The sequence below is a fragment of the Falco naumanni genome, chromosome 1 (genome assembly GCF_017639655.2).
Source record: "Falco naumanni isolate bFalNau1 chromosome 1, bFalNau1.pat, whole genome shotgun sequence".
Classification (NCBI taxonomy): domain Eukaryota; kingdom Metazoa; phylum Chordata; class Aves; order Falconiformes; family Falconidae; genus Falco; species Falco naumanni.
In genome coordinates this window covers 97,268,289-97,288,425 of record NC_054054.1, presented here as the reverse complement: position 1 = coordinate 97,288,425, position 20,137 = coordinate 97,268,289, and the positions used below count along the sequence as shown (strand labels likewise).

General features: G+C 38.7%; 1 protein-coding gene across 4 annotated transcripts in view; it reads right to left on the bottom strand.

Annotated features, from left to right (window-relative positions):
- Positions 1-1,136: 1,136 nt before the first annotated feature.
- LOC121095898 (acetoacetyl-CoA synthetase) overlaps positions 1,137-20,137 on the bottom strand; it is a 43,898-nt gene continuing 24,897 nt past the window's right edge. For all 4 annotated transcript variants that reach the window (XM_040611307.1, XM_040611297.1, XM_040611317.1 and 1 more), the window contains 11 exons: positions 19,647-19,794; positions 15,352-15,432; positions 14,117-14,241; positions 11,384-11,448; positions 11,080-11,202; positions 9,433-9,546; positions 8,801-8,926; positions 7,141-7,210; positions 6,185-6,243; positions 5,164-5,366; positions 1,137-2,476 (listed from right to left, as the gene is read on the bottom strand). In XM_040611307.1, coding sequence (XP_040467241.1) covers positions 2,339-2,476; positions 5,164-5,366; positions 6,185-6,243; positions 7,141-7,210; positions 8,801-8,926; positions 9,433-9,546; positions 11,080-11,202; positions 11,384-11,448; positions 14,117-14,241; positions 15,352-15,432; positions 19,647-19,794 — 1,252 coding nt within the window. In that variant the 3' untranslated portion in view covers positions 1,137-2,338. The remainder of the gene's footprint in view (positions 2,477-5,163; positions 5,367-6,184; positions 6,244-7,140; positions 7,211-8,800; positions 8,927-9,432; positions 9,547-11,079; positions 11,203-11,383; positions 11,449-14,116; positions 14,242-15,351; positions 15,433-19,646; positions 19,795-20,137) is intronic.

Here is a 20,137-nt window from a genome sequence, read left to right as displayed (position 1 = left end):
CAGGACATAGATCAATATATGTATCTCCACTTTGTGTGTAACTATAGTCTGGGAAAAGCTTTGCAACATCTGACATTTGCAAGAGATCAAATTAGATCCGTTAACAAAAATTTCTATGGCGTTTCCAGCAGGATAAAGGATTAAAAAAGCAGCCTCTAGGCATTGTGTATGTTCTTAATGTATCTGTGCTTCTAAACTATCTTTAATTAATGAAATATCCCAAAATTACTTATTAATAAGGATCTGTGGGCTTTGTAAACTCCAGACATTTTGCATGAATTAAAGAACAATATAATGAAGTTTTAATGAATACAAAGTCACAGTTAATGCAAAATGTATATATAGCATGCCAGAGGGAAAAGGAATTTAAAAGTACTTTTAATCATAGGTTATTGGCAGCTGGATAGCTCATTTTTATACTTTTCTAATGGGTGCTTGGTATTTATATTATCACATCTATCATGCTAGCATGGTATATTGTCTGACTTCGTATAGTTCAGAAAGTCAAATGGAGACCAGCTCATTTAAAGCTTCATTTGCTAATGAGGCATTTCTGCATCCTGCAGCGAGTGTGGAGCTGGGGTCCACAATGACTCTGTTCTTTTGATTCAGTCATGGGCTACCTGAGAGGGGCTACTCAGCTACATTTATAGGCAGTTTCACTCTTGCTGAATTACTACTAGTAGTATTTGACATATTCTGCAACAGCCTTAAGCTTACTGGAGCTAGCGAGCTGAAATCCATCACAGGGTGGAAGAAATACAATAGACTTTACTAGTTGCAGCTAACCATGGGCATCTAGATTTTGCTTTAAGTAATGGAGTACAGACCTCTCAGTGCACACATGTATCCCTTCTAGCAACCAACAACTTCTTATTATACAGACACCAGGCACATTTTCAGTGTACTTTCTTCCACTCCTGTTCACCTGTGACCTTCTCCACAAGCCAACCACGCATACCTAACTAGCAGCAAGGCTTCACTTGTCCTGGGTTCTGCATAAGAGAACAGGACAAAACTTTCAGAGAGCAGTAATTTTGTAGTGGGGTGAAGCTGAATTAAAACCAGTAACAAATTAAGCTACAAATGGTCCCATGACACCCAATCGAAAGGAAAATAACAATAAGACAACTGAGTGAAAGTTGAAACATATGTAATATATATATAAGAATCAATTTAACTCTTTATCAATGCTGAATGCATCCAACACAATTTTAAGTACATCCATGATTTTAATGCATTAAATACATAAAATACCACAAAATTCAAATAGTGCAGGTGATACTGAATGCCAGAGGTTCGCTACAACCACTGCAACGGTACTTTAGGAAAAACAAAACAATGTTTTAGCTTCCATTTTACTGTTTTAGTATGTTCATCACAGTATTTTTTCCCTTTATAAACTGGAAGGATACAGAGCTAGAAAACAATTTAGTCTTTCACATTCAACATGACATTTAGTAAAAAAAGTTACAAAACTTTTAATAAATGAGTACACTGGAATTCTTCAGCTAACGTAACACGGGATTGTTGCTTTATAGCCAATAAAGAACTTCAAAACAAGGAAGCAAAATGCTGTCTTCAACTGCAATGATGTTAATCCGGAGTCATGACAGTAAATTCCATGGAAATAGCCTGGAGTTACACCAGGAATATGAGGGAGCAATTGCTCCCTCACTTTCTGAGCCCCCAGAAGTCTATCAACTAAAAGCTTAAAACAACAAGAAGTTCACATAAAAATGAAGCAGCAATTACCTTCAAGGGTACCATGAGATATTTCAAGATTGAAATTGTTGTGAGTCAAGTCAAATGGGTTTAGTGCATTATGATTTGGCTTTATAAAAACATTTAACTGCATACTACATATAGAACACCCATGTTTTGCAGTCAAGTAGTTAAAATCACTGTATATTCCTTACAGGTGACAAACACGTGGACTGGAAAAAGGTAGCTAAAAATCCAGTTTAAAAAATAAGAAAGCAGACATTTTATGAAAGAAATATTGTACTTGCAACTGTAACTTATGCTATTGGTGCTCCCGTTAGATGGGCTGCTGATTTAAGTCTAACCAGAAAAGATGCACTCAGATATATATATAAAAATCAAAACAGGTAGGTGCCTCCTTCCAGGCTGGAAAAAAAAAATCCAAGATACATGGCATATTTAACCAATAGAAGGGAGCTAAGCTTTACCCCAATCCTTTCATAATGCACTTAATGAAATACTTTTTTCTTTTAAAAGAACCATTGGTATTAAACAGAGCTTTTGCTTTACATACAGTATTGGTATATACAAAACACACACAGAACAAAGATGCAAAAAAACCAAGCAAGTGACTTCAGAAGTTCTGAAGCTCAGGAATATTTTGGTACAGGTCCAAAGTCTCTGGATTTGAGAAAGCTCCCCGCTGCTCAACTTCTTTCCCTGCAATTATTTGCTTCACAGCTACTTCCACTTTTTTCCCATTTATGGTATACTGAAAAACAAAACCAGCAATGATAAAATTACACCTTTCATGCAGTAGCTTTAAGGAAATATTCATGAAACCCCCCACCAATCCCAGAACCCAATCAAAATTTAACACAATGGTCTTCCCTTCTGTTACACTTGAGGCACCAGAATCTTTCTTCCGAAAAATCACTTGAAGTGGAATTTAAAGAAGAGTTTGTATATGATTTTAGTTTATTACTCCTATTTAGTAATAGCATGAGAATCTGATCAAGCTTCAACTTAAACCAATGAAACCAGATCAGAATCATGGTATAAACACTAATCTCTTAATGTTTCATATTCTGACACATCCAATTTTCAAACAATTTTTAATTTTCTAAGGGTGGGCTGAAAAAAACAAGGCCCAACTCCATTAACTTTGGAAGAAGAAAAGCATGACTTTCCTACCTTAAATGGACAGTCTTTTTCTAATAAAGTGAAACACTGAGCTTAAATGGTCCTCTACATTGAAATGTTTCAAAACAAACCATAACAAACAGAAGCTTCACTTCCACTTACGATTCACACAAGATTACATTGTATTACTCCAAAACAAAGTGCACTGCAGGAAAACCACAAACCTAATTCTCCTTTTCTTGGGATCAGACCACTGTAATTTCTGACTAGTAAAATACAGTAAGGAAGAACTACTCCAATGTTAACAGCAACTATCAAGGCCCATTTGAGATTATGATCTCTGCTTTTACAGGCACTAAGACTTTAATACGACCTTCCTTGAGCTGGTACCACTGAGAATTTTTGGGAGACAGCAACTTTGAAAAGCTGACCTCCAGATCTCAGTCTTGTTTCTGTTCTGCAGGAACAGAAACTGCCCTTGCTTTACAACTGAATCTGCTGATCAGGAAATCCAGGTTGTTCCTGGACTCCAAAGCCACTGAAACTCCTGAACTCCAGACATCACTATTTTTTATTAGAGACCTTTTAGAGCCAGGCTAAGTAACCCTCAACTCAATACATGCTTGCAATATTGATCTTCATACTAAAAATCAAACTTTTCCTTATTAAAACTACTGAAGTCATGTGAATCCTACCCTCCTGAACCACATCGATCAACCACTCTTCCTCCTCAATGATTATCAACCTAATTTTTGCAAGTGCTCAGAAACCAGAAGACCTCAGTGGCCTGCAGAGGAACTTTAAAAAAAAGATCGGACAGACTGTTCAGCAAAACAAATTTGTTTACTTTAATCAATAAACATCTTGTAGATGATGACCAGAATGCTTATGTGGTCAGGGCAGGACTAAAAAGATTTACAATAAGAGTCTGCAGCACCTCAACACCTAAGTACCTCAAAAAAGCCTGCTTTGTACTACTGAAGTCCTAATCATTTCAACACAGCTACTTCTACCAATCTACAGTCAGGATTAGATGGTATTTTCAGATGAAGATTCAAATACATGACTAAAAGTAGCAGAAAGTAGAGAGCTTTCCCTTCCAAGCAAAACTTTCAAAGAAAGATGGGAGACTGCTTTGATCACTTTACTACTGCATATTTACCTGAAAGGTAATTAAAACCCACTCAGTTGGAAATTCAGTCATAGTGTGAACTAATTAATGATCTAAGACAGGGGCAGCCTATCACCAACACCTCACTGCCATCAACTTTGGGCTGTACATTCAGGTGCTATACATGGCTTACAAGTTCAACACTTCATGCAGAAGCTAAGTTACAGCCCAGAAAACTTAGTCTTCACCATTTAACAGGTGCAGGGGGTCTTACACTCACGCAAAGAGGACATTTTGAGCCAAGTATTATTTGCCAACAGTGGCCTGAAACAGAAGTAACTCAACAGATCAGAACTAGCTGGCTGTGCGCACTGAGTCTGGCAATCCTGAACCACTTTCACATAGAAACCCACATGGGCAGTAAATACATATCAGAATATCAGACGACCGGTCTTAAGTCTCAAGTCTTTTCTCTAGGTACACTCAAGTTGATGTGCAAATGGACTTGACAATGCACTCTGTACCCCCATTCTGCTGCTCATAGAGCTGTTGAGGAGAACAGAGAGGACTATAAAAAATAGGCACTGCAACTGAAGAGTTCATACAGCAAGGAAGACCACTGCAAGTAATGCAGCTCCAGAACACTGAGCATGCAGAACCTTTAGCTGTACAAATTTCTCTCTCCTCTCTGTCATAAGCACAACTATTTTATTGTAGTTACTGCTACAGTTAAGACAGCAATAGAGCTACACTTAAATGGCTAAACAGATGTAAAAGTGAACTGTTTACAAAATGGTTTTATGAATTTGCTCAGTGCTCTCAGCTTTCATAAGAATGTCACTTGAAACAAGAAAACAAAACCAAAATAAGCTTATGGGGAAAAAAAAAAGGAAAAGCTAAAGTTAAATTACCGGTTTAATATTTTCCTTTAAAAGGCTTAAGTATATATTACTGAGAAAATGCAACGCATTTATAAACTGAGAATGGGCATTTTTAGGTATTGTTAAAAAACAAAAACATGCTTAGCTGAAAAGGAGATGAAATGGTGTTGCTAGGCAACATAGACAAACTATTTATAAAGCTTGAATACACTTTTGAGATGCTAAAATTTCCACACATGTGGGTTTGAAGAGCAATGACAACTGCTCCTTAATTACTATTCAAGGTGACAAAGAAAAAAGTAGGCAGCATTTTTCATGACATACCGGAATGCCTTTGGTTTCTAGAATGAGGCTTGGAACATGCCTGGCAGAAAGCGCTATACGTATTGCATCCTGAATTCTTTTCACCAGATCCTCGCTGAACGCATGGTTTAATGCCATCTTCAGGAAGAGTATCACCCTCTCCTCCCCATCTTTGTTGTACTGAGGGACACAGAGGCTATCAGAAACCTCCTCAAAGGCTTCAACTGAAAATAAAGGAAGAGTCCTTATTAGAACCTGCATTTGTATTATTAGCCTGGATGCACAATTTTTTATGGCTCCACCAAAAGAAATACCACTTCCCCTAATGCTGCAAAGGTAACACAGGCCTCCTGGCTAGATTATTCTACAATAAGCTTCCCCCGGTGCTCTGAAATTTTAACTCTTGCTCAGGTGAAAAACCAGGTTTAAGGACCATATGTATTTAGGCTTTTACATGCTTGTTACACTAAGCTATTTTCTGTGGGTTTCCTCACAATCCCTACTGCTGCACAGACAGAAAACTAACATTCCTGATCACACAACAAGGAGAGCCAACAAAGAGGTCCTTAAGTCTCAGATTAGCACCTCTGCAGGCACACAGCTTCACCACTTTTCACAAGACAGAGCTTCTTTGAAATATGAAGCACAAGCTCAAGAACGTCTTTAATTAAGAAAGATATGATAAACCAGTGTCAAGAGCTTGCCTTGGCAGGGGGAAGCCTCAGAAGTTAGATATTCTCTTATAAATCTACATGATACAATTAGTCTGTAAGGCTTTACATGAAAGCAACATGTTACAAAGAACGCACCTCAACTAGTCTTTTCCAGCCCTACAGGTACTTCAGGAAATTTCAATTCCACAAAGTTTTGTGTCCACAAAACTGAATTTTGCTGTTAATGCAAATATGCTCTATACTGTCTTTCATTTGAAGAACAGCAAGTCTTCTATTACTTAATCCTTCCAAACACCTTTACAACGCTTACATTTCAGATTTAAGGCAATAATGTCACAGCTGAAAGAGGTGAAAAGTTGATTTAATACCTATGTTATAGATTTCAGAACTTCCGAATCTCACTCCATTTGGATTTAACGTACCATCACTGAAAATCACACACAAAACAAATCAGCATTAAAATGTGATTAGTTTGATGAAAAGAGAAAAACTGATGCAATTAACAAGGTCTCTCTGCATTTCATGCAGTGAATATGCAGCCACATTAGGAACAGAACTTCAAAAGAATCTGATGCAAAAAGGCATTTTTTGCTTGTTAGAATGAAGATGTACAAAGGGCCTCAACATTATCCATTCACCTTTCCCAATCCCTCCCCTCTCCAGGAGCCTACAAACACACACACCATTGATGACAAAACAGACCAAGAATCCTTGTAATACCCGATATTGCAATTGCACATCATTACTTTATATTACACTTATATTATAGCTGGAACTTGTGTTTCATATATAGCAGCCTTACACCATATATGCCTGTTGTAGTAGGTCTATTTGTGACAATGCAGGCACAGCTTCAAAGCATTCACTCAACTTTGTTTTGAACAGCAACTTTTAAATGCAAACAGAAAAATGGAGGTCCAATTGTGATCTGGAGTGTCTACAATCACTAACAAGTGCAACTTAATACCTGACCTTCCATAATTAAGCTTTGCTGTAAAGCAAGTTAGTGGCAAAGCCAAGCCCAGGAAAAAACCCAGAAGTTCCTGCATTTCCAACAAACTCTCTTATAAATGATCATCATAAACCATGGAACACAACTGCCTTGTGTTCACATATACAAAAGTGAGGCAGAAACTTGAAATGGGCTTCCTTCCCTCTAATCCTGTTGCTCTGACTGATTTAAGGGTTGAAATTCACAGGACTGGATTTAACAAAATTAACATAAAGCTAACAGGCATAATGGAGAATAATCATCATGCTCTAAGGTGAAGTTTGCAAATTTTAACACTTGTGTACTCAGAATATTTTTACCAAAACACTATACCTGCGACCCAGCATGACAATTCCTCCTGTCTTGGGATTAATTTTGCAGTAATCGCCATGTGCCCAAACACCTATTAGAGAATGAGAGGTTAAGCAGCTGATTTCTTACTGATCCAGTCATGGCAGGCATTTGTATAACTCAACTCATACTAACTTAGTAAAACACATACAAAAATGTAACATCTCAGATACACTTTGGGAACTACCCACAGCAAATGTGACAGTACTTAACTAAGTAAACAATCCACACTGCATTTACTACAAAGAGCTAGCACACAAGAGCAGCTCACACATAGGATCAAACCCTGGGTTATCTTCCAATTGCTCGTTTGCATGACTATACACCATCCTTTAGAAAACTGATGAATAGCAGCTCTGAATACCACATTTTGCAGAAACTGGAAGAATCTTCCACAAGGTAACAATATTCCCACCAGTCTTTCTTGATCCACTTTTTATAATGTATCGTTCTGTGCAAGCTTTCCTAGCTTACACAATAGGTCTTAACAATTCCCTAAGGAGCTTACGCACTTAATGTTCTTGATTTGTGTTAACGTAAAATCAGATTTAGCTTTTCAGAGCTGAAATAATTTTTGTATTAAGATTGATACCACTACAGCTGCCTGCCACAAACAGAAATGCAAGTCAGTTCTACTCAACTTTTCCTAAAAAAAACCCAAACGTCAATTATTTGCACATGCATGGGCACATAAGACCATTTTCTATCTTAACCGTTACAACCTTAAGCTTATTTACAAGGAAAGACAGAAAAGGAGTTTCAGACAGAACCTTGGGACCATAGTGATTTCAGTCTAACCTGTCACACTTTTTCCATTTATTGTTGTCAGGCTTAAATGCAGACTGCAACTTCCATGTTCCCTCAATTTTCCTATATGATTATCTCCTGTCATACATCCTGACTTCTCCTCTGAATCAATACTGTATTGCTGCTATTTATTAAAAAGCTTCTGCCTCCAAAAAGCAGCAGCTTGATGTCCTGGCTCCTATAAAAGCCTCTGCTCAGTAGGCAGCAGGGAGTTCAGCATCACTGTGCCACATAAGCAAAAGCTCTGGATGAGCAGAGTCCTCCACAATTAGGAAGAAAGCCTTGGGCCCACAGTATCTGTTCCTTTACTCTTACCACCACTGGAAGACTGTATGAATGCAGAATATGCATGTCTGAGGCAGCATATACTTAAACCTCATGCTAATGAGGTAGCAGGTCAGCACGTATTCCTTAGGATCCACTCCTCTGGCTAGGTAAGAACCTCTGGCAGAGGTGCAGTAGCACTAGTTAATGGAGGATTGCTCCCTGATCTATTCAGCACTTTCATTTCACAGTCACGCCAAGAAGTCTATGTCTGTGCTACAGATCATCAGGATGTTACAGTCATATCTGCCTAATTAGAGCAGAAGCAAAATGAGATTGGAGCTTTCCAGAGATTCTTATTTAACTCATTTGGATCCATATTCAAAACAAAGCACTAGAAAACAGAATGAGATACCATGAAACATGCCACAGAGTTCTCACCCTGGAAATCTAGATTCAAAGGTGCACCTGCTATAACTGGGCAAGAATAAACCTGTGCTTTCCTAACAGCAGTAATATAATCTATATCCTTGGTCAGTCTGAGCAATATCCAAAGCCCTTTGGTACATACCTGGGAATTTTGAAAAATAAGCCTTCCTGTATTTGTTTCCATTCTCATCATTCCAGAAGTGCGTAGGCTGACAGGGAATAGGTTTGGTACAAACCAGCTCTCCACTTTCACCCCAAACTGGTTTTCCTGTTTGCAAAGAAAGATGTATTTTTGGCATTTCCCTTCTGTAAACAATGGAGTACCAAAGCAAAGAGCATCTATAGTCACTACTTACATGCCAGATGCCGACGTAGGTATGAAATGAGCTGCGACTGGTGGTCTTAACAGCTTGTGCTCAATTCCTAAACTCATCCTTATCTTAACCTCAGTAACTCCAAGAGAGTTACACCACAGGGTGGAAGACAGCCTGGCATCCACAGCAATATAGCTAATCAACACACACACACCAGAGTCCAGAACTTGGCCTTGATGTGCCTCAGCAGAGTAATAGAAAAGGAGAGCCTTCATACACATTGAATATCTTCACTAGTCCTGTATGATCCAGATCAAACGGATGCAGGTTTTATGGAACAAGTTCCCAAAGTGAAACCACGCATTTAACAGCTGACAATTTACCCATCTGATGAATGAAACTTAAGGCCATAAAACTACTGTATTTCGTAAGAACATATAATATTCTGAGTAATAGTTACCTTCATCATTCCATGCTTCTACAGCCATTCCAAGATTTCTGGCCTGAATTTCTCCTTTGTAAACTGGAATTGTAACATTCTGACCCATGAAACACGAAATTATATCTGTCCCACCTACAATAAAAGAAGTCCATTTAAAATACACAGTACTTTTTGGAAAAAACAAACCTGAAAACTACATATGAACTCTAGAACAGCAAATACCAACTTTGGCAAATGCTTCTGATCCACATTAAGCAGCACAGGGTAGAGAGTACTATCTAGGACAGGGGTCCTCAAACTATGGCCCACGGGCCAGATATGGCCCCCCGGGGTCCTCAATCCAGTCCCTGGTATTTACAGAACCCCCATGCCCCCCAGGGGAAACCAAGCAGCCACAGATGATTTCCTGCCACTTAATCCGCGGGCCAACCCCCTGTTTAAAAAGTTTGAGGACCTCTGATCTAGGATGTTACACGACTTCTAATAGAAGGAGCTTTCTTTTCTTACTTTATATGTCTTTATATGTGTATGCCCTTGATGCAGAAATATTCCTTAAGGCATAAGTTTTCTTCTTCCAGCAGTTTCTTTAATGACATTTAGGGAAATTTCCATTTTATGAGACTGAGAAAATAAACAGGCCCTAGTTTACAGACTTAAGAAATTTAAGATCACTTACAAATGTTTTCTTGTTTGTTTTCATTAAAGTAACCAGTCAAGATATTCTACTCAATATTTACTTAGTTTTTGTCTTGTTCTCATTAGCAGGGGGGAACCATATCTATAGGATGAACAGTTACCTTAACAGCAACAGATACTGTCAAAGTGCTTATTAGCTGGAATATTTATAGTCTTTTTAGGACTTCAAGGAAGAACAATTGTAAGACACAAATCAATTGTTAAGAGTTACTCAAATACAGCCTTCTGTATTTGAGACTATTAGTGTCTATAGCAGCAAGTTCAAGATTCAGCACTACTCTTGCTTAGACCAGAGTCAGAGGTGACTCCAGCAGCAGAATCGTCAGACTTTAAAAATCAAACTGAACTGAATTAAAAAGCACTTTGAAAAAGCCAGTCCTTGTTAAAAAGCAGAATAAAGAGTTCTGTGGTGGACCTTATGTGAATAAAAGCTGCCTCAGCTAGCACTCCTCACAACAAACTGCACAGTATGTGGGCTTGATATTTCTCTAATTATATAATTTACAAAAAAAAATATCTGTCTGCAGTGCCAATTACTTGGCACAAAATAATTGAAATGGGAACATGGAAAAAACTCTCCAAGAGATATTTTCTGCTAAAGTCAGCTATTTGCAGAACAGTGTGTTCTGTAGGTTAATAGACTCTTTTCTTGATCTCACCCTGCTACCCCTAAGGACAGCCAGCCAAAATAAATGATCTTGTTTAAGAAAAAAAAAGCTAAAACCCAAAACATCCACCATGTCAGAAACACTCCACCAAAAAGCCTCTGAGTGTAGGAGCTTCATTATGGCACACTGAATTATGCAGAAAATCTCTGCACTAAAAAGACAGTTAATTCCACTTTAACATAACCAAGCCTGAATGATCCAAGGCTTAAGCTTCCTAAATATACAGCTGCAAACAAGCAAGAAAGAAATGCACAGGCAATGAACAGAATTAGTAAGATGCACGCAGCATAAAAAGCATCACCTGAAATGGATCCCAGGAGGACATTGCTTTTTATGTGTTTGTAGACATACTCATAGCTTTGAGATTTGAGCAGTGATCCTGTCGATAGTATAGTGTGGAGTGTTTGGAGGTTGTGTGTTTCACCTTAAAAAGAAGGAAATCAAAATAGGTTAAAGTAGGATTTTCACAAGAGTTTGTAACTATTTGTCACTACAGTCTAGAATAATTACATAAAGGACTTTTTGACAAGATAACAGGGCCAGAATCTGGAAAGAGAAGGGAGGAGGGAAGACAGGAGGGATTCAGTAGGTTTTTTGAAGCTTACATGGCTTTAAATTCTTCTCTTCTAGCACAGCCAGCCACTTTGCACCCGTTCCAAGGATGGTGATCCTAGAGGGAGAAAAGTTTAAATGTTTTGCATATTTAAATATGCTAAGATTCTGAAGACCTGCAATTCCCAAGGCAGTAAGCAGAGGCTGTTACACACTGTACATTGATTAGTCAAGCAATGCAGTCTCTTAAAGCTTTATAAGTGCAAGGCACATCCTTTTGAGTAACAAAAATTAGTCAGATCACATGTCATTCCTGCAGCTTTAAAACTTTTAATTCTATCTTTAAATATTAAGCAAAGCTTTCCCACTTCATGGAAAACATTCCCTTTCATTTACAGGAATTCATAACTGCAGAACACCCCAAAGACATCACAGAATATGTTATAACATTTATTTCATTAATGGGCCATAATTGCCACTAAGCTGTTTAACGCAAAACTGCTGCCTTGGTACACTCTTACATATAAAAAATTTTGCCATTTCAGGGTACAGTTTAACAAAGAATACTTCACTCTGAAGACAGTAGCCAGCAATCTTCTCTTCAGATAGCTGTTCTGTTTCCACTGATGGAAGTCTGAGTTGCAGGTGCCTAACTGAACATGAAATTTGGCCAAGCTCACTTAACAACTGAAGTGCACCCTTGCAAAAAGTGCATTTAGAGCTCTCCTGTACTACATGACTAAAACATGAAACAAAGGCTGCACCCCTTCCCTACTCTATCACCAAAAGCACTAGTTTAATGTTTCTGTTGACTTTCAGGAAATCCTCTTCCCAGCTTTCTGCTAATTAATTTTATATTACAGCAATAAAATCACTGAAGGAAACTCAGAGACAGATAAGGGTAAGGGATACGTCTGAGTGCACAGAACACGGACAATACATACATCAGTAGAACTTAAAATCCTGCTATCTTTGCTTTTACTCCAAAGGCAAGATGGAAGATGGAACAGCTCTTGAGATAAAGAGTTTCAGACACAGAGAGAAAAGGCTATTTCACAGTATCAAAAGGGGATGTCTTTACTTGCCATTTAGGTGCATGACAGTTACTGAGGCTGCCACCTCTTGAGTAGGGACAGGGAAAGGCTATTTGCACAAACACATCTGTGCACAGAGCAATTTATCAGGTACATGGGAACAGCACCATGAAAGCCCACAGAAGTATCCTGCTCCACCAGTCATCACGTACCACAATCATGTGAACTATTCTTACACTCATGTAATACCTTACTTCCACGCTACAAAGTATTGCTTATTTTACAGTTGGAATATGTAAAGCTTCTCTGTATTTTTAAGCTCTTTGACACTTCCTCTACAGCACATGTAGAACCTAGTCTCCTATTATTTCCTTCCCAATGCTATATAATTGGTGGATGGTGACTAAATACAGTTCACTTGAACAGATCTTCAATTGAAGTCCACTTCAGTATTTCTTGTCATGCAGCGTGAGATATCTTGATGACAATATAAGAATATGGTATCTCAAGGAAAGCATGGTACGTCTTCAGAGAACTAAGGTGGTCTTAACATGTTGAAGCCTTTTTTTTTAAAATATGTAACATATGACTGAGTTGGGAACAGACTGCATTATGAAGTACTACACAGATGGCTACTGCTTTTAGCGCCAGATTACAAAAGTGAGACATGCAGACACATTTCAGTTATCTTCACTTACTTTTGGCATGTAGAAACAATGCTTAAAAATAAGCTGTGTTATTTCTTGATTCTCAATTTTCGCCTGTTGTTCTACTGCGGGTTTTTTTGGGGGGTGAGAGGTATCTAAAGTTTGTGGGGTTTGTGTTTCTTTTTTTTACTGAAAGCCTTTTGACTAGGTGTTAGCCTTCAATTATAATAGCCAGAGACAAAGCGTCAGTCTTTAAATATTGCATGTCACAAAAAACAGAGTGAAGTTTAAATTATTAAATATCATGAGTCAGAAATGGAATCTTTTGGCATCCACTTTCTAACACAAATGATTTAGTTTTAATTATCAATTAAAAATTACACTCATTTTACCAGTAAAAACATTCAGAACTACTCCTTACATCAAGCTGGCAAAATAGGAAAGTTACAAAAAAATTAGTTTAACCAGTGTACAAAAATAAATGCCACCACAGGATTTTGCAGCTGTTTACCCAATACCTGCCATTTCTCTAGGCTTCAAGAGAGGGTACTATGAGCATTTTTATGCACAAATAACTGTGTAAAACAATTAACAAACAACTTGGCAGGGAGAATTAACCATCATAGATTAAAAGACAAAATATGAAAATATAAGCAACCTTGCTGAGCTTTTCCAGTCAATTTACGTCTTTAAAGTGCTATACTGAGTCTTATGTTGAGCTACTTGAAAAAAAAAAAAAGGATTCTTATTTTCTAAGTTCTGAGTGTGCCGAGAAATCACTCTTCAGATTGCTCCCAACTACTGCCTTTTGAAAAGGCTGCTCTTGAAAACTGACTATTGAACCAAAATTCTTTGTTTGCCTTGAATCCAAATACTTCACTCAAATTTGAAACAATCAGTTCTTTGTCTCTTCTGCTCTCTCAAAGACAGTTTCAGTACAAAATTTCAAAAACGAGTTCCACTCAAGGCTAAGTCAAAAGATAAACTATGTCATGTTACATACTAGGTTCTGACTAAGGGAACGACACCTTTAATGAGGTCACTTGTGTGGGCATCATAACAGCAGCAAAGGCCATTATCCTTCCATTTAATCTTGTTTACATACCCTAGTCTATCAGTCAAGTCCCAGAGCACATTTGGTGATGGAATTAGAGGAGATCCATCATACAGGACCACTGAAGCTCCTGTAGCAAGTGCAGTCACTAGCCAATTCCACATCATCCAGCCAGTCTGGAAAAAAGAACACACCTGTATTAGTTTCGATCTTGCTCAGCTAGTCATCCAGTTTTCTGGCAACACTATCACAGAATCAGGAGTGTCACTTGCTATAATAAGCTGGTAGAGGACCTACTAGAAAGTGATGGACATGTGTAGCTCTTGGCAGAATCACCTGGACCAAAACACACTACCTGCCCTTATGCATGAGCTGCCATCTTCCCCTCCATTTCCTTTGCCTGAAGTTTTCCTGCTTTAAGAAACTGTTCAACCAACAACTGAGTTTAAGCCCATCTCTTGCTGATTAGGTCTAATTGTTTTATTTAGGAATCAGAAAGTAAGGCTGGTGCACTCAGGCTCTCACCTGTCCCAAGACAGGATCAGCTACATGTTCCTGATTGATGTTTACCTAAATTATCCTTATGAATACTTAATAAAGATGGCAATTCCATATTTCCCTATACATACACTTTTGAAGCATGAGTCAAGAGACAAGAAATTTGGGACAAGGCAATTGTAACAACTCCATGGAGTCTGGAAATTGACTATCACTGTTGAAGTTTAGAAAGGAACTCTCGAGGAAAGACATTACCCTTCTCAAACAGTTACAGTAATAGAAGACTTTGGAATAATTTTCTTCAGCACAGCATAAGGAAAACCCACTATGTAACTGAACTCCTACATAGATCAGTTTTATTCCCTTTCCTTTACTGAACTTAAAGTTGGCCAGCTTCTTTCCTTCACCACCAAAACAGAGTCACAACAGAAATTCTCATCTTCAGCATGGTCTACCTTTGCATGATGCAGGAAGGTGGAGCCTATGTTGCTGGTGATATTGATGAGGCAGATCAATAAACCTAAGAGACTGTAAAAATCAACTTACTTCCTCACTAATTAGATCAGAAACATTTAACACTGGTTTGACCTTTCATCAGAAAGGTTCCCGATGCATTTTATTATTCCACCTGACTTTTTTTCAACTCGGGGAAGTAGGACAATCCCTTGCCGAACAAGAATTAAAAATACATAAAAATGTACTTGTAGACTTGTATGAAAAGCTCTCCTATCTTTATAAGAAAAACAGATTGAAGTGTTCTTTAAAATGCCTTAATAAGCCACACTTGCCGTTGTATAGTACATAAGAATGTCGTTGCTGGTCATGTTGCCATGAAGAATGTGTTCCTTCAGATGCTGTATTAGCGTACCCTGAAAAAGAACAGAGAAAGAAAAAAATCAAGTTCACACAAGTGAAAAGCAAAACTCTTGACAGCACATTCAGGCTTCAGAAAAAACCTAATGTTGGCAATACTTTGCAGGATGCACTCCAGGATTAACGGCAAGTATTTCCTTTAACCACAACTGAAGTAAATCCCAGGGCCTATCTACAACAGCAGCAGCAATTACATTCTCCATTTTCTCACACAACTTTTCAGCATCTCTCATTAGACCTCAGCAATTCCCACCGCACATCACTTTTACTCCATGGAATTAATAACTTCCTTCACTTCCAACTCTGCTCAGCCATCACAGTTGCAGAGTACTCCACACAGGCTGGAATTTTAATAGCATGCTTTTACCAGTCATGTTTTCCACGAAGGTAAGCCCTTTGACCTTCCAGTTTCATTTTCAGAATATCAAGGCAACTGGGAGGGATGAAGGACCTAGAACTGCTATAAACTGCAGCAGCTGCTACGCATTAACACTACGTACCCAAGCCATCTTACCTGTTAACATCTAGGAAGCAAAAGACCTAACTATATACATCTCTCATGTATGTGTGTGACTAGCAATGTGAAAAAAAATCTCACTGCTCAAAGCATCAATAGTAATAAAGTAGTTAAACATATTACTTCCGTTTCTCTTTGTTTGAATAGCTGCTAAAGTACCTTCCTGATCATCATTAAAGCGTATCTGGTTAGGATAAATAAATTTACAAACTACTTCATTAAGTCACTTCACTGCACTGACAAATTCATGTAGTTGATTTTAAAATAAAGATGCTTTTTGCATTTACGCAAGGAGTTATAGTGGAACTATTAAGAGCCTCATAAGCACGGAACAAGATTTATGTTGGAAGAAAAAGGTTACAGATAAACATTCGAAATGAAAAAAAGTCATGAAACTGGCACACGCTTCAGGAGAAAAGGCAGAAAACATTCAATAAAAATAAAGGAGTAAATCTTATTTTCTCTTTGCAGCTCAAAGGAACCAGGTCTGAATTCACCTGCTACTGGTTTGAACACACCAAGCTGTCACAATGCTGCCACCTAGCGGCAGCTATGTCTATCTACATTTTAAAACTAAAAAAATACAAATCGGGATTTAGAAACACTGTTTCTAACTTTAAGGTTGCCAAAAACATTGCAGGTGTTAACATAATTGTTCCATTTATAAAGGTAAGCATCTTTGCCCTGCAGGTGAATCTGAAAGAGCCACACAAGATAGTGAAATTAAAGGCACATTAAATTATAAGTATTTGTTTTCTTTTTCCTTCATTTGGTTGTTGCTGGTTTACAGTTTTGGGACCAAAACTGTTCTGTTAACAATGACTAGGCAGAGGCTATGAACTGTTTCCCTGCAAAATCTGGTAAGTCACAGTCCAGAAACAGAGGTGTTGTGGTAGAAGGTATAGCTGCTCTAAAAAGCTTACAGCCCATGATGCTCTCTCAAGTTTATTTATAGGACTTGTATGACCCTCAAAACAAATCCTCAGCATTGACTATGACACAGATCTGGCAGCTGACAGAAAACTTACTGGTCTGCTTGTCTTCATTGGGCTTAACATACAGCTGATAAAAGCGCCGAGCATCTGAGTGTCAAAAGAACAGCGGGCAGGGCTGCTCCTGAACCGCATCATCAGCACATAAGGGACCAGTGCTAAGCCGTTACGTAGAGAAAGAGCAGCTACTCATGGTCCTGGTCTCACACCAGCAGCGTTCTCTCTACAGCGTTCAGGAAGAGCCTGAGTGAGAAAATCCCCAAGCGATTTGCCAGCAGTTACACAAGAAGCCTGTGGCAGCACAGCTATTTAAGCCCAGGTCTTGCGAGTCCTCAACACAGACAGAAACAAACTGATCGGAGTTTTATCAAAAAATTCTCCCGTTAGGTAGTTGAGAATATGGAATAAAACTGAAAAGGGCCCTGTATCAACAAGGCAAGAATCGCCACCAATGCTTTCGGGACTTAAGAACAACAACTACTCACTGATGTTTTTCAATTATTAGAAAGAACCCTCCAAACGTCTTCCCACAGCATGCCCAATTGTTCAAGACAATACAGCTTTATTTCCAAGACCAGAAACAAGCTTACTCCCTCTGAGGAACGACTTTTTAAATCATCTCCCATGACCTGGCTTCATTTTCTTTATTTACATATGTTATTTCACTGTGTATCAAGAAAACAGAATATGTGCGGAGAAAACAGAAACATACTGCAGGATTAGATACACAGAGTTGTGAATTTGAAGTAAGCTGCCTATTGGCATCTGTAAGATCAGTACAGCAACAAAGCACTATCGAAACACACTGCAATAATTGAAGTGTCTTTACTGAAATGTCACCTCTTTTTGCATTTTCAACTGTCAAATCCAAACTTTGCTTAATCTGAGGCTAGAAAACGAGACAAGAGACTGTGGGCTAATTCTGCTTTTGTTGAAATCCGTGAGAATCCTCCTATTCCAGTGGAAACGAGATTCAGCCCAGAACATAGGAACCCAATCAAGCGTGCAGAAGACACCTCAGAATTTCTTTGCATGGATTTTTACCTACAGGCCTTATCCAGACTGACACATACAAAGCACGCAAACCATGGGAGCCTCTGATGCAACAGTGTGCTTTTAGGCCAGAGGTGTTAGCACCAGAACTTAAGGGGAAACAAACAAACAAACAAAAAAAATAAATCACCCTGCAATACAGGAACTAGAGAGCTGCTCAGTGGGAACAGAGAATCCTCATAAATAACATATCCCACTCCGCAAACCATCCCATTCTCTCCTCCCCAGCAAGAATGAGTAGTCTTCACCTGAAGTCTAAGGTAGCTCTGTATGAACAGAGAAGACTATTCGGATGGAGAGCAGAGGCACAATTCAAGGGCAACCTAAGCAGCCATACAGGTAACATGGAAAGAAAAGAACTGTGCCACACAGAAGTCCTGTTCTCTGAGCTACAACAGTGTTTTTCATCTCTACTGTTCATCACTGATCACTAAACAAAACACCCGTCTTGTTTTTGCTAACCATCTCTGCAAGTACTTAACCAGTCTAAAGCCAGCACAGCTTCAAAACAGCTGTCAAGCTTCAAAATATACCTCCTCCTTTCTTCTTCACAAACATAGGACTTGTGTCCCAAAGGGACCATTTTATGTCACATGCTCCCTGGTACGATCCCCTATTGATAATATACAAAGCCAGGTGTTTACAGGCAGCATGGGATTTGTCAGTGGGCAAATCCTCCAGTCCTTGCCATCAAAGGGAGGCTAGAACATACACACTGCAGCTGTAACATCAAAGTGATCCTGCCTTCCGGCTACCTAGACAACGCTACGGCCAGTCTCGCAAGATGCTCCTCCTGACTGTGAGCTAACAGCAGAAACTATGAACTCTGGCTAACGGTTGTACCAAATTGTATAAATTAAACTGCACAAACGTGCTAGACAACACATTCTGCCTGCCTTAAGGGGAAAAAGCCCTGCTTTTTATTAAGGACTATACTAATGGCAGAGTTAAAGTTCCAACTGCATGCCTGACGGCTGGGAAAATTTCCTGAACTTTAGTAAGTTGCCCAGAACAACTTCTAGAACATGGCTAGAGTAGATGGAAAGCATGTGAGCACAGGTCATTTTGTCAGTAATGTTGTACATACCTCTAGCCACAACAAGACAAAGCCTAAAGCAAAGCCTCCATACAAAGCAAAACCTACACCCAAAGAGACAGCCAGCCTTCTGGCTTCCTTCCTTATAAAAAGGAGTGGTGAAGGTGACATGCTCTGAACTGATAAACATAGGGAGTAAAGTTTACAGCAAAAAAAATTCTAGATAATAAAACCTGCAAGCTCTCAATGGACCTCAACTTGACAGTGTCCAAAAATCAGTTCCAAGCACCCAATTCAAGTTATCTGGCCTTTCTTCAACTGCCAGTTGGGCCAGTTCTACTAATGCTTTTCTGACTGATGCTTAACTCCCAGGAAACAGCTGAAATCTGAAAGGTCTCCACACCAATCTCCAAACCAAACTATTTTACATCCTTATTAATCCATACTTGCTTTCAGCCACTTACAAATAGAAAAGTTTCATTGCAAGTTGATGAAAAAGTGGCAGCAATCAATTCCTCCTTGGAGTATACACCGTGGTATGATACCGCTAAAGGAAAAATATAACCCCGGTAGTTAGATATAGATAGCGCAGCTCCAGGAGGGAAGACATACCCCTGCTGAATGAACCATGCATTTTGGTGCCCCTGTTGTGCCTGACGAATACATGATAAAGAGAGGATGACTGAAAGGCAGCTGTTCAAACTCCAGCTGAGGGGCCTGGTCTCCTTTCCCGGTAGCAAGGAAGTCTTCTAAAAAGACACTGCGTAAGAGGGGGGGAAAGAAACATTTCAAAAAAATATTTGAAAACATTACCCCAGCCCATATATAGGACTTCCTCTGTATCTAACAGCTCTTTTATGATAAGCTGTATCTTCACACTACGTACACTACTTGTATTCCCAGTCTTTCTACTCTTCAAATTGCTGATTATTTTATTTCCTTTCTTGGTCTTAAAGTAAAACATTAGTATAGTAATTGAGATGTGACTCCAAAAGTATCTAACCTCCATAATCCAGAGCAGTTAAAAAGCAAAACAAATTATCCCTAAGAGTGTCACTTACATTATTAATTAGTCATTTCTGGAAGCCACGTTCTTCTCCCTT